At 37.0% G+C, this 13,741-nt stretch overlaps 1 protein-coding gene across 4 annotated transcripts in view; it reads right to left on the bottom strand.

The window, feature by feature from the left end:
• Positions 1 to 13,741, bottom strand: part of LOC149316879 (transcriptional repressor NF-X1-like) — a 46,560-nt gene that overhangs the window by 8,870 nt on the left and 23,949 nt on the right. For 2 of the 4 annotated variants that reach the window (XM_089516434.1, XM_089516433.1), the window contains exons 14-23: positions 12,915 to 13,034; positions 11,869 to 11,948; positions 10,244 to 10,474; positions 9,056 to 9,129; positions 8,059 to 8,160; positions 7,137 to 7,178; positions 5,166 to 5,264; positions 4,142 to 4,208; positions 3,476 to 3,621; positions 2,700 to 2,801 (exon numbers count right to left, since the gene is read on the bottom strand). In XM_089516434.1, coding sequence (XP_089372560.1) covers positions 2,700 to 2,801; positions 3,476 to 3,621; positions 4,142 to 4,208; positions 5,166 to 5,264; positions 7,137 to 7,178; positions 8,059 to 8,160; positions 9,056 to 9,129; positions 10,244 to 10,474; positions 11,869 to 11,948; positions 12,915 to 13,034 — 1,063 coding nt within the window. Of the gene's footprint in view, positions 1 to 2,699; positions 2,802 to 3,475; positions 3,622 to 4,141; positions 4,209 to 5,165; positions 5,265 to 7,136; positions 7,179 to 8,058; positions 8,161 to 9,055; positions 9,130 to 10,243; positions 10,475 to 11,868; positions 11,949 to 12,914; positions 13,035 to 13,741 lie in introns of those variants that run through there. The other 2 variants (XM_089516435.1, XM_089516436.1) reach the window with 2 other exon arrangements.

Here is a 13,741-nt window from a genome sequence, read left to right as displayed (position 1 = left end):
CAAGCATAAAAAGGGAAGCAACTTTCTAATTGAAATATTTCCTCTGCATGTAAATCCCTAATAGTAATGAGGGAAAGGAACTGATGTCAGTCGTAGTTATGCATTCTACCTGACTTTTGCTAACCAAACAGGGCTTCCCTAAGAGAGGAGGGAAAATTCTTGCTCTGGAGTCATTCACAACAAGCCCCCCCCCCCAATCTGTTGGCCTAGAGGAGGTGATATCACATCAGTCAAGACTGTTCATCACTTGACAAACACCTATTTAAAATCTGTCAATAAGCAGCATATTTAAAACATGAGTACAGTTGGCTTGCCATATCCACGCATTCTGGATCCACAGATTCAACTATCCAGAGCTTAAAAATATTTTAAAAATTCTAAAAAGCAAACTTTGATTTTGCCATTTTATGTAAGGGATACAATTTAACTATGCCATTGTATTTAATGGGACGAGTATCCATGGACTGGGGTATCATGGGTGTCCTGGAACCAAACCACAGTGGATATGAAGGGCCCACTGTACAACTTTACACTTGTAAAGTTTTCCCGATGAGTAATAAGAATGCTCTATAGTTCAAAAAAGTGTTAGAAATCTTGTACTAATAGAACACAAATATACCACAGATATTTCCTGCTCTTCCATAAATCAGGTGTCACCCTTTTCATCAAAGATAACCAAATAAATGTTACATACTGGGGAAAAATGTCTAAAAATCTAGTAGGAATGGACAGTGCTGTCCATGGGCAGCATGTAACTCCCCAAGCCATTTTTGTGGCCTCCAGGAGTCAATATTTTTTTCATTTTTTTTCACTCCAAAATGCCCTCCATGCCCTATAGGGTGTGTGGAGGGCATTTCCACCATATTTGGAGGGCCCTGGGCCAAAAAGAGGTAAGAAATAAGAAAAGGAGAAATTATACAAAAATATTTTTTTGCCCAAAATGTCCTCCATTAGGTGCCTGTGAGGCATTTCTACCATGCCTGGGGGAAAGGTTGAGCCAATTTAGGCTCAGAAGATATCTTTGTTTGAAACAGTATGTTACCACTAGTCAGTTTCTGATGTTAAACAAGGCCTCTTCTGGGCTTAAAATGACCCACAAATGCCTTCAAGCAATGACCCCATCTCCCCTAGAGTACATTTGGAGTAAAGAGGATTTTATTTTGTGCACACAGATGTGGTTGAGAGGGATGCATCCCTTCAAGGTCTCCTGCAGCCTTCTAGCCTTCCAAAGTTGCCCACTCTTGATACAGAGGAACAAAACTGGTTGTACTGCTCCTGGAAAGCAGAATTGCAAGCTAATTAAACCACAGATGTTGGCCCAGTTCTACTTATTTATTTAATGATTAAAAAAATACCTGCGGTTTAAGACTACAATTAAGGCTATCCATGTTGGTTCAAGCTCCACAAACCAAGAAACTGGAAGCTACACCTGAGGCTTGAACAGGCACATTACATGTCAGCAATAATGTTGTACAATGTCAGAAACTGTGCTAACTTGCCCTCTGCACACCTATACTTTGTCTTGGTTTTTCAGGTCTAAATCCAGATGGGGAGGAAGGAGTGGTTGTGTAAATCAGAATATGATGCCAATGCCTATCTCTTCTTACTCCATTAAACAGACAATTACAGCACTGATTTGGAAATTTGTAATGCAGCACAAGGGTCCTAATCCCTCCATTTCCTTTTCTCACTCATTACACAGGGAGGAAGAGAATGATTCTGGGTCCTTCTTTCAGAAACCTTGCCTTAGCCCCTACTCTGCTTGAGCAATCCCATGTCTTCTTGAATCCCTTTAGAATCAAATTACATATTACATATTTTCTCAGGAAAATCAAACAAAGGCCAGAAGACAGATGAGAGACAAAAATAAAGATGATGATGAGGGGGGAAAGGAAAAGGAGGGAGGAGAAGGGTAGGGAAACAGTAAATTCAACAATAATGGGGGGGAGGGAGAATGACATAGGAAAACAACTACTGGGCGGCAGCAATAGTACTGGGTGTCACTAAAGTGAAGAACAGCAGTGACATCATAGCTAACGCTAGAGTAAGAATGTGGAGGGTGGCTATGAAAGAACTAGAAAAGATCCTAAAATGCAATGACATACAACTCAGCACAAAAGTCAGAATCTTACAAGCCATTGTATTCCCTATTACCACATATGAATGTGAGAGCTGGACAGTCAAGAGAGAAGATAGGAGGAAAATCAACTCATTTGAGATGTGGTGCAGAAGAAGAATGCTGAGGATTCCATGGACAGCCAAAAGGACAAACAAATGGGTCCTAGAGAAGATCAAGCCAGAAATATCCCTAGGGGCCAAGATGACAAGACTTAGACTGTCATACTTTGGACACATCATGAGAAGGCATGAATCATTGGAAAAGACAATAATGTTAGGAAAGGTGGAGGGAAGTAGAAAGAGAGGAAGGGCACATGCTAGATGGATGGACTTTATTAAAGAGACCAAGAATATGAGTTTGCAGGAGCTGGGCAGAGCAGTAGAGGATAGGGGCGGGGGGGAGATGTCTCATCCATAGGGTCACCATGAGTCAAGATCGACATGAAGGCAGTTAACAACAACAACAAATCATCAACTGAGCACCTTGCTCATTAGTGTACCCATAGTCAGTTTGTAAGAAACCAATGATAAACCAATGATTAAGCCAACACAAATATTTATTTGAAAGGTAATGAACATACTTCTCTGATTGTTTATGATGAGGAATAGGTGGTGGGGGTCTAGTCTGCCTCTCCTTGGTAAGCAACGATGTCAGAGAAACTGTCGGACAGACTGATTTCCCTCTGAAGAAAAAAAGCCATAATATCAAAAGACTGATCGCACGATGCCTTACATTACAGCACTAGATTGCAATTCTCATTCTCTCATATTCTGAAATATGAGAATTTTAACGGTAAAAGGAAAATGATTTTCCTATATAATTTTCTCTTCACAATAAATTTACAAATTAAGACAATCTTTTTGTTTAATACTATAAATTATTTAAAATTATTAGTAAGTACTTGTGTCATACAGAAAAAAAAAACAGTGACAAACTCCATAAAATGAAGTACTGAGGTACAGAAACAGAAGTTCTATCAATAAGACAAAACACAAGAGTCTATAAACATGTGGGATATAGTGCGGTTATGTAACCAACTTGTGGTTATTAATGTTGACTTGTTTTATACTGAAATGTAGCATGATGTTAATTTGAATTTCTGATGTCCAAATATATTTAAAAGTTTTAGTAGAATCAAATGGGCAACATTTTCAGTCAATGGACTCATGGGAATGCATTTCTCCCCTCAGCACAAAATATTGTAGCAAAATATCTGACACACAAAGAATATATATATAATGTTTGAACACTGCAAATGTAAAAATAAAACAGATTTAAATATAGTAAATACAAATATTATAGTATTTAATATGGTGATTACTTTGCCACTTATAACAAGAAAATGGAACAACATACTTCACCGCACTGATAACAACATTGCGCTTTGGTTCGTTATCATAGCTCACACTCTCAATGCCGTAAGCTTGAGCAAGCTCATGGATGATTCGGCGGTGTTCTCTATTCATGGGTGGGAAGCAGTGACTCTTCTTTGTATGCTTGCTCTAGATTAGAGAGAAATGTTAATTTCATGAAGGTTGTGGAAGATTTAAGTATGTAGTTTCTAGTATTCTTAATATAATCAGTGTAGGTATGACTAGACCAGTGATGGCGAACCTATGGCACGGCTCTCTCTGTGGGCATGTGCGCAGTCACCCCAGTACAGAGTTCACCAGAGTTAGTACCTAGAAAGCCAGAGGAATGTGGCACTTTGCAATAAATAAGTTGGTTTTGGGTTGCAGTTTGAGCACTCGGTCTCTAAAGGGTTCACCATCACTGGACTAGACAATTATCACATGTGACTATGTATCACTTCTTTAGCTCAGAACTTTTAACTTTTAACCATTAAGGCAAGTTGTAACTATTTGATAGGCTGAAGTTAATACACATTTTTATTTACACAATACATATTCATACAAATTTCCCTTTAAAATCTTAGAAAAATCAATTTTATTGCTGAATATGATTAAAATGCACACACATCTCTTTTAATTAATATTTCTGGAAATAAACCCTCTAACTCACCTTATTGACTGCTTCTATAAGAGCTTTCATTTCTTTCTCAACTTCATTGACAAACTTTAGATCTTTTCTGCAATAATGAAGAATTACATCACTTAGTATAAATACAAAGGTAATTGTTAACTACAGCATTGAAACACATTTTAAAAAATCCATTTGAATTCCAGGAAATATATATTCACCACTGTTTTAATTTTATAGTTGTTAATGTTAGCAGTAGTGCACTTAATTCTGTCCTAACACTGCATGTGGATTTGGGATGGCTTACATTGCAGTTAGTTAATGGGGTAAAAACATCCAAACTCTGAAGCACTTTCAGGTTATAAAACAAGTACCAGTCACATCTGCCCATGATGAAAGGTCAAACTACTTATGAAAGAAGGGAGTAGAAGAGTTTAGAATTTCGCTAATCATATATCCAACTTATGGTTAAAAATCAATCTCCATGTAACAATGCGTGATTATTTTTAACAGTAACTGTTAAATCACTACTGTGATTACATATAACTTTATCTCATGAAACCATGCAAGTCAGTGAAACACTCACTGGAGAAAAGGGAAACATGCAGAGAGCTTTCTCAATTGCATGTCAGTGAAAAGAAATTCATATTAATTAAAAACACATGATTGAATGTTAACAGTGTTTAAAAATTGTAATACAGTGGGCCCTCGCCTTACGCGGGGATCCATTCTGGATCCCTCCGCGTAAGGCGAATTCCGCCTATGCTCAAGCCCCATTGTAAACAATGGGGCTCGTGCACGGCGGCGCAGCGGCGCGCAACAGGCGTGCGTGCCCATTTAATTGAATGGGACGCGCCGCCCCTTCCACCCCGTGCGCGTCCCGCGGCTTGAGCGCGTATGCTCAAGCCGCGTAAGGTGCGCCCGCATATGCCGCGGGCGCACTGTATCCAAGTTTATTTTACTGTCATAATCTTTTAACGCTGATACTACACATACAACTACTTGTATGGAAACACTACCTTCTCACAGGAAAATATACAAACTACTGAATGATGAAGATACCTACCTGCCATCCTCTTTCAAGATATCACTGTACTTAGGTGTAGAGGCACGGACATTAAAAGGGTCGGAACTGTCATCAATATGAAGAGCCTCAGCAAACCGCCTAATTGTTGAAAATTAACACGACAGTTATCTATACAAATATATATTATCTCAACATTGACAACCTTCATAACACATAATAAAATCTAAACCCTTTGCAGCCTTTTTAAGTAATAAGAAAGTACCCTGCTCTCTGACCATTTCTGTCATCTTTCTATACTCTCTTGCTCATATACACATTAGACTACTGAATCTTGATCCAATTTGGGGATTTTTTTTTACATAATATAGGAGACTCAAGACTATTTCAGTGACTAATGACTCATGATTATGTTCAACAAATACCTCTTATTTACCGTATTTTCCGGCGTATAAGACGACTGGGCGTATAAGACGACCCCCAACTTTTCCAGTTAAAATACAGAGTTTGGGATATACGCGCTGTATAAGACTACCCCTCTTCCAATGCAAACCAAATAGAAATTAAAAAAACATCAGATTTGATTTCAATATGGTAATTTTAATTCAAATGCTTATGACATGCAGGTACTTAGCAGGAAAACTTGTTGTATACAAAGCCTGCTTGGATTGGTCAGCTATCTCTGCCTGCCCAACCCTCCCTGTCTCCAAGACTATCAGAGCGGTATTGCAAACACGGCTCTTTTTTCCATACCCCGGGCGTTCCGGACGCCTGCAGCTTGCTCCGCCCTTCAGTTACATATGTGGCGACTGCAGATTGTCCAGTCCAGCTCGGAAGTTTCAACACCTGCCCTATAAAATTACACCCGGCATATAAGACGACCCCTGACTTTTGGAGATTTTCCTGGGTTAAAAAGTGGTCTTATACGCCAGAAAATACAGTACATAAGAAGCAAATTCCTACTGATGTGACTGTGAGACTACTCATTACTTAGACTTCTCTCCTCCAGAGGGATGGTGAACTTTAGGACAGTCCCACCCAAAAGCCTGATGATGGCACCCTGTTGCTAAGACTAATGCTCCTGTCAAAATCCAGTTCTGTTTGTAGAATCTGTAGATGAGTTGAGTTCTCAATGTGGAGATATGAATGGTTGAGGTGGTTGCATCCAAGTACCCTCTTTTGTCATGTGGAGCTTAATTAACCCCTTGGCCTTCTAGCATGTTAAAGGATATAGAACAGGTAGAGAAATCACTTGAAAGGAAATAAAAGAAAACTCAAAGAGTTTGACTGCATACCGGTAAGAACTCATTATCAAACATATTCTAGCAGAGCTTATTGCAAACAAATACTGCATCTCTGCCCTCAATACAGTTTTTGAGTACTGCATGGCTAAGCAGTACTCAAGTGAGACTAGTAGCACAGCAAAGAACCTTGAAGACATGTTCTATGTTGTGCTTATTAAGAATCATTAGAACGTATGGCTCAAATTTGCCATGCTTGTCCTCTCCTTTCCAAGGTCTATTACATTAGATTAGATCAAGTCAGTAAAATGATGAAATAAGAGCTCCATGGACACAGAAGACAGAAACACTCAAATAAGATTTATTGTTTCCTGGCACTTAAACAAAAGAATACTTGCAACTAGTTCTGTGCTGCTTTTATCCCTGTTCTTGTTTTTAATTTTAGTACTATTATAATTTTCATTAGTTATGTTTTGTTTCAATGCATTTATAAACCTCTCTGAAAATGTTTTCAAAGGGTAGATTTAAAGTCTTTTTAAAGTTATGAATTAATTCTGGAAAACATGCTCAGTTTCACTTTCACCCACATGGTAGCTGATTTTCAGGTGGGCGAGGCCCACCAGGAAAAGCATTGGGGCAAGAACTGGCCCTCATGCCCTCCGAAGTTGCCCAACCCCTTATATAATTTAATTCCTCATTACATTTACACCCCCACACCCACACCCAGTGTCTAGAAAAGTGCTATCTTTCCTATTAAAATAATATTACCCACCTGTTTCTTTCAAGAGCCAAGCATTCCTCATCACATTGTAGCCTAGAAAAAAAAAGAAAGAAACAGAACATAAATTGATGCTTATTTAAATTTCTGCTATTGCACATATACAAAGAAATAGTTGTTCAGCAGAACAGGGGCTTATGTTTGGCATGACTCAGAGAACATAATAGTATTTGATACTGCATTGTATTTGTACATGTCACTTTGGTCCAAAACACACTGCAGAAATAATCCAGTCTGAAATCGCTTTAACTGCCCTGGCTGAGTGCTAAGGAATCCTGGGAACTGTAGTTCATTGTGGCACCAAAGCTCTCTGACAGAGAGGGCTAAAATGTCTCAAAGAACTACAGTTCCCAGAACTCCCTAGCACAGAGCCAGGGCAGTTAAAGCCGTCTCAATCTGGATTATTTCTGGAGTGTTGGGCCCTAATCAGAATAATTATATCTTGCATTTCCACCCACAATGTCCATATTGAAGGATGGTAAGCTCATAAGCATGCATTCACTGGAACAGTTAGCAATGGTAATGGATTACAAAGAATAACTTCTTTGACACAAAGTAAACCATAAGCAAAACAGCTCTTAAAAGGCATGCTTTTTTAACAAAAATTATTTATTCAACTTATATCATACTTAGTGCTGAACTCAACTAATAGTAAAAAGTAAAACGCAAAATTATAATTAAAAATATAAAAGTAGATTAGTCAAAAGTCCACCAAGAAAGAAACTGCACCCACAAATTAAAACTTAATTCAGTAATTAACTTAAAGACCAGTAATCTTTCTGAATATTATTTTTTTTCTTTTGGCTTGCTGGTGGTTTGGTGAATAAGCAAATTGATGTGATTTTTTAAAATTAAGTTCCTCATGTTAAGTTGTAAACACATCCCTATTTTTACATTTGCTTTCTGATATAGTTACCTGGTTTGCTTCATTTCCTTCTTGGTTATCAATCTGCTTATCTCTATTGAATCTCCAAACTGTGGATCTGTTAATTTGGAAGCTATAGAAATAGCAGCTATTCTAAAAGAGAACGACATCTTATGAATCAAGAACTCATTTTTAAACAGCACTACAAAAAATTACGCTATTTATCAGGGAAATGTGGGCAATGTCTGAATATATATAAATAAAATAAACATGAATCTCAGAAAACTGTTCTCTTTTACTAGGGACACTGGTACCTCCCCTGAAGTGCCCCAAATGTTTAACATTTGGTATTAATTTTGAGTGCTGAAAAACTTAAAGTGGCATTTTTCAAATCAGGCATTCACAGTCTTAAATATCAAACAGGATAATCATTCAAATCTATTACTGACAGATTCATCAAAAGTGATTTAACTTTTAAAGTACTAAAATACAGAGCAGACAAGAAATTTTATAATGGTCACTTCTTTATTTAATCATTCATTCATCTATGTTGTTAAACATACATGCTTTGGAACATTTAAATATTTGGATTCAGAGTATTGCTTAGGTGGGTTTCACTTATCAAAATTAGAAATAAAATAAACCTGTGAATATAATGGTATATCAAACATTAAAAAGTAAATATGGAGCTAAAACTAAAAACAAATTACCACAGGGCTATAAATATCTGAATTAATAAATCATAAAATAACATCTCCAGCCTGCTTTGGTAAATATTGTAAGATTTCTCAGCAGAAAGAATACTAATAGTGATATGCAACGTATATTGCACAGATACCTATTACAGCAACCGAAGAAGACATTTTGTGCTCAGTGTGAAAGAATAAGATAGCAAAATCAGTTAGGAGGAATAGCATATACTGGGACAGCTACACGAAATGCTACCATCTTAATGAAATTGAGAGGAAAAAGAATCACATCTACATATTATTACCACACACAGCATGAATGTCATGTTAAAATGACAGAGATCATCACCTAAACATACCTTTGAAAAGTGCTTGATGCCTCTGAACAAATCATAGTCTCCTTTCTTCTTCCACATTCACACTGAAGTTCAACCTATATTGTCACAAAGAGAGGGATTTAGCCAGAATCTGACAGATCTGCTGACATGAACCAACAAGTTTCCTCAAATGAACTTGATCCCTTTGCTGTTATTACACTGAAAATCAAACAATAACATTAAGCAAGCCAAATGAGCTGCCAACATTTATGCTAGGCCAACTGGAAGAGCATTAAATTACCATCTGCTATCATAAAACAAAAGCGTGCATCAATCTTGACTTGAGAAAAACTGAACATGGTGAAAATCTACAAGCGAAATGGCCAGAATCCTGATTTTTCCACCACTGTAGGACATTCTGATATAAGCCACGAAAAATATCTAAAGATATTTAAAGTAGAAGTTCAGTCCTCTTCACTGTGACAGACTGAAGTGATTGGAAAGTTAAGAAAACTGAGGATAGGAGGAAACATAAAACAAGATTTAGTCCAATGTTTTAATGTCTCTCTCAAGTCAATAAACTGTACAATTGATAAACTAGTGAATCTTTGATTTTTAGAACCTTTGATTTTTAGATGTAAGCTTATGGAAGTTACATAGATCCATGTGACAAGATAAATAATAAAATAATCTCAAAAATTAACAGAAACAATATACAAGATTATAAATAAGTATATAACATGTAAATAACAACAGCCTATACAGATAAGTAAGCCAGAATAAATAATCACCAAAGTGGTATTTTCTTCTTTTTGTGACTCTTATCATAATGTTCTATTGAATATAGTTGTTTATAGTCTACGCTATAGATTGTTGGAATTTCATTCAGGCCAACATTTCTGTGGTTATTTATCCTTATTCTCTTGTTATCTGCATGGGCTGTTGGTATTTACATGTTTTCTATTTATATATTGTTTCTATCATTTGTTTGAAGTGGTTAAGTCCCATTAAATACAATGAGATAGTATAATGGTATCCATTACACAAAATGGCAAAATCAAGATTCACTATTTAGAATTTATACTTTTTAAAAACATTTTCAAGCCGTGGATGCTTGAACCCGTGGATAAAAAGTCTTTGGATATGGACGGCTTACGAAGCATCCCGTTATCAGCTAATATCTGCCTCTCAACTGCTCAAGAGCTACAGTGCATTTTGAGTACAACCTACCTTTGAACTGCAAGATGTCGTAGGACAGGGTAAAGATGGATGGCATGGGGACATACATGGATGATTACAGTGAAGTCGAAGAATAGTACAAGGCTGCCTGCACTCTTCATCTATGAGGCATTCCCCCTTGTGGCAGATTCTTTTACATTTGTGCATTCCACATTTTAACATTCGATCACAAGGAAGACCACAAGAGATGTCAGTGAGGTAACAGGGAATGTTGCTCCGCAACTAAGTCAGGGAAGGAAAAAAAAAAGCACTCACTTGTAGTTCTGATATTCACCTCCACTCCTACAATAGTGAGAGGGGATGTGGCCAACTATTTCCCACAGTCCCAGTATTTGTGGCAGGGAGCAGTACAAATAATTTTTAAAAAATCAAGGGTGAGGACATGAGGGGGCTGCATATTGCTCAAAGGCCACTTTGCAACCCCAAGTTTAAAGTAATATCCCACAAACGGCTTTGGCAATAGTTAGTACACTAAATTCAAAGAGTTGCTCCAGGTGTTGTAGTTGCCCATACACATTTGAATTTGACTCTGAGATTCTTGACGCACTTTCAGTTTTATCACTGCCATTGTTCACAAGAAAATCTACTTCAGTCTACAGGCCTGTCTTTTACTTTTTTGGAAATTTCCATGCTGGTTGCAAAGTAATTTGTCAAGCTATTAGATAATAAGTTTCCTAGCACCACTATTGAGTGAATGTAGAATAGATATTTAATTATAACATTATTGCACATCTTCAGAGGCCTCACATATGTCAGTTTAGGAAGAGAAGTAAGTTTAGCTTTCTTATTTTAGCCTATTTGCATATTGTTCATCATAGTTGACTGTGTTATCTAATTGTAAGTAAACATTTCCCCATTTAATTTGGTTTGTGTATTTGAATCAGTAGGACTGAGGTGGTTCTAAGTCCATTACTTACGAATGCATATTGCTACTGAAAGCTGCCTTGTGTTTTGTTGTTGTTGTGTGCCTTCAAGTCATTTCTGAGTTATAGTAACTTCCTAGTACACAAAAGTCCCCTTCTAGGGCCAAATTGGTTTAAGGTCCCTTCAAAATATGGTGGAAATGCCCCATAACCCATTAGAGTGCATTTTGAAATTGTTTTTTAATTTCTTCTTTTAAAATATTTTTTAACCATTGGGGAGTCCTGGGAGCAGAAAAATGGCCCTGGTTAGAAGTGAAACAAAAACTTCTTTTTAAATTTTGGTTTTATGTACAGTCCATGATGAAAATAAAAATGTAGGTTTGATTTTGATCTGACCTACACCCTCATTTGTAACTTGATTTCTCATCTGGATTCTTACGTGTATTTTTGCTTTTATTTTGCTTTCTGGCTACAACTTACATAGTAGCCCACATATTTTCTTGCACAGATAACTGAAAATACATTAAATACAACACTGAAACTGCCAAGATTTCATGATATCTTACTGGCATCCATTCATTGTTATTGATGAAAACAATGAAATAATACATACAGAAACAGAAAAAAAAACTGTGAAAAAAAGTAGCGCTGGAAAACTTCCTAAAATCTTTCTGTCATAAACCACTAAGGTATTTAATTGAAAAGAACTGCAGGAAATATAAACTAGAATAAAGTGAACACACACACACTTACTTCATGCCTTCCCATACACCATTTCTGAACAAGGTAGGTACAAGGGGGGCACTTCTCTTCACTATGACAGGAATGATACACTGTAGCAAAAGAGTGAGATGAACAGGTTCAGATACAGAAAGGCATCTTAAAGAAATTATCTTATTACAACAAACATGTCTTCCTATAACCATGTATTTTAGCAGAGGCTTATTCAATATTTCATAGTTGAGTATTCTATAGCATTTGACATGGCTTTCTTTATTAAATATCAACAGTTTTATACTGCTTTTCATTTTGAAAAGTTTACAATAAATAGATACATTAAAATCAAACATTTAATTAAAAACCAAGGGTAACTAACAACTTTAACAAATAAGAAAATAACCAGGAAAACATGTATGCAAACAAATAGGTCTTTAGCTAAAACATGCAATTCAGGGAGCTTGCTCAGCCTCATTGAGGACAATATTCTCTATGTAGGATGTCAACATTTCACTTGGAGAAAAGGCCCTGCCACTGCAACTCAATGTGCCTCACAGGCCACAGTATCATAAACAAACCAAGTGCACACCATTCTGATGCAAGGTATGCAAGAATGCATCAATTCCAGGTTTTTTTTTCATTTTCTTTTTAACTTTACTTGAGCAAACAGTCTAATTTTCTATGAGTTTTCAGAACTGTGTTATATTAAACCTTAAATGTACAAATAGTAAGAAATGATATATTCAGGTATATGCAAGTGTCAGTGAAACAGAATGAAGATACTGCTCATACATCCTCTTCCAGGGGTCAAGAAAAATTAAAAGATACAGAATAATATGAGACATAAGAGCAAGAATTCTCCAAAAAGAATGTACTGTGAAGATAACAAAATGTTAACACTATAATGTAATCCTGTAAGTTTATGGGGGGGGGGGGGGGAGTTGTATATTAGCTCATACAATCAAGGATAGGTTTTTAGAAGAGGAAGAAGTTCCACTGTAAACTGCAGCATTCTGCCATTACAATATATTTGGATCCATCTGCTTGGCAATTCTAAAATAACAGTTCAATGTATAGCTTACCTGGATGATCACATTCATGAGGTCTAGTACATGGTTTTTTACATTCTGGTGGTCGAGTACCACAAGGTATTGGTGGATAAATCACAGATTCACCGCAGTAACAAGTTAATTCCTCAAAACCTGAAGGAAAATGTATCCAGAATAAGTTATTCCTCCTTCTAACCACACTTAGAAGGCTATTAATTGCTAAAAAAAATTAACAATTACTGAGTTATAAGTTACTAAGCTTACTGAGCTGAAAGTTAAAGGAATATAAATACAGTAATGGTAAAGATGTTTGCCAGGTTTTTTTTTGTTAGAAAAATGAGATGGTATTTGAAACTGACATCAGGACAAAGCCTCGAGAACAATAGGTTAGTTAAGTCCTATTTGGGGGGATGTGGGGTACTCAGAACAAGGGCTATGGATCTATGAAATGCAAGAGAAGAAAGCTTTGATTTGATTCATGAACTGCAAGATTGATTGTACAGTGCGCCCGCGTCATACGCGGATGCACTATACGCAGCTTTCAGCATATGCTGAAAGCCAAGCGGGAGTGCATGGGGTGGGGCGTCCCATTAAGATTAATGGGGCGCACGCCTGTGGCGCATGTGCGCCGCCGTGCCATGCACAAGTCCCATTACTTTCAATGGGGCTCGAGCATACACAGTTTTTTATGGGGGGGGGGTCCGGAACGGATCCCCCATGTAAAAAAAGGGTGCACTGTATCATGCTGAAAGAAATGGCTGAGATTTCTTTGCCTAGATTTTTGGATTCTTGAAGGAGTAGAAAGACTAATAAATGGTTGCTGTGGTGACAAGGCTTTGGTCAAGCTATTAGATAATAAG

Source organism: Sceloporus occidentalis, unplaced genomic scaffold, assembly GCF_023333645.1.
Source record: "Sceloporus occidentalis isolate IW3139 unplaced genomic scaffold, rSceOcc1.0.p SCAF_3, whole genome shotgun sequence".
NCBI classification, from domain to species: domain Eukaryota; kingdom Metazoa; phylum Chordata; class Lepidosauria; order Squamata; family Phrynosomatidae; genus Sceloporus; species Sceloporus occidentalis.
This window is presented reverse-complemented; position numbering and strand designations above follow the sequence as displayed.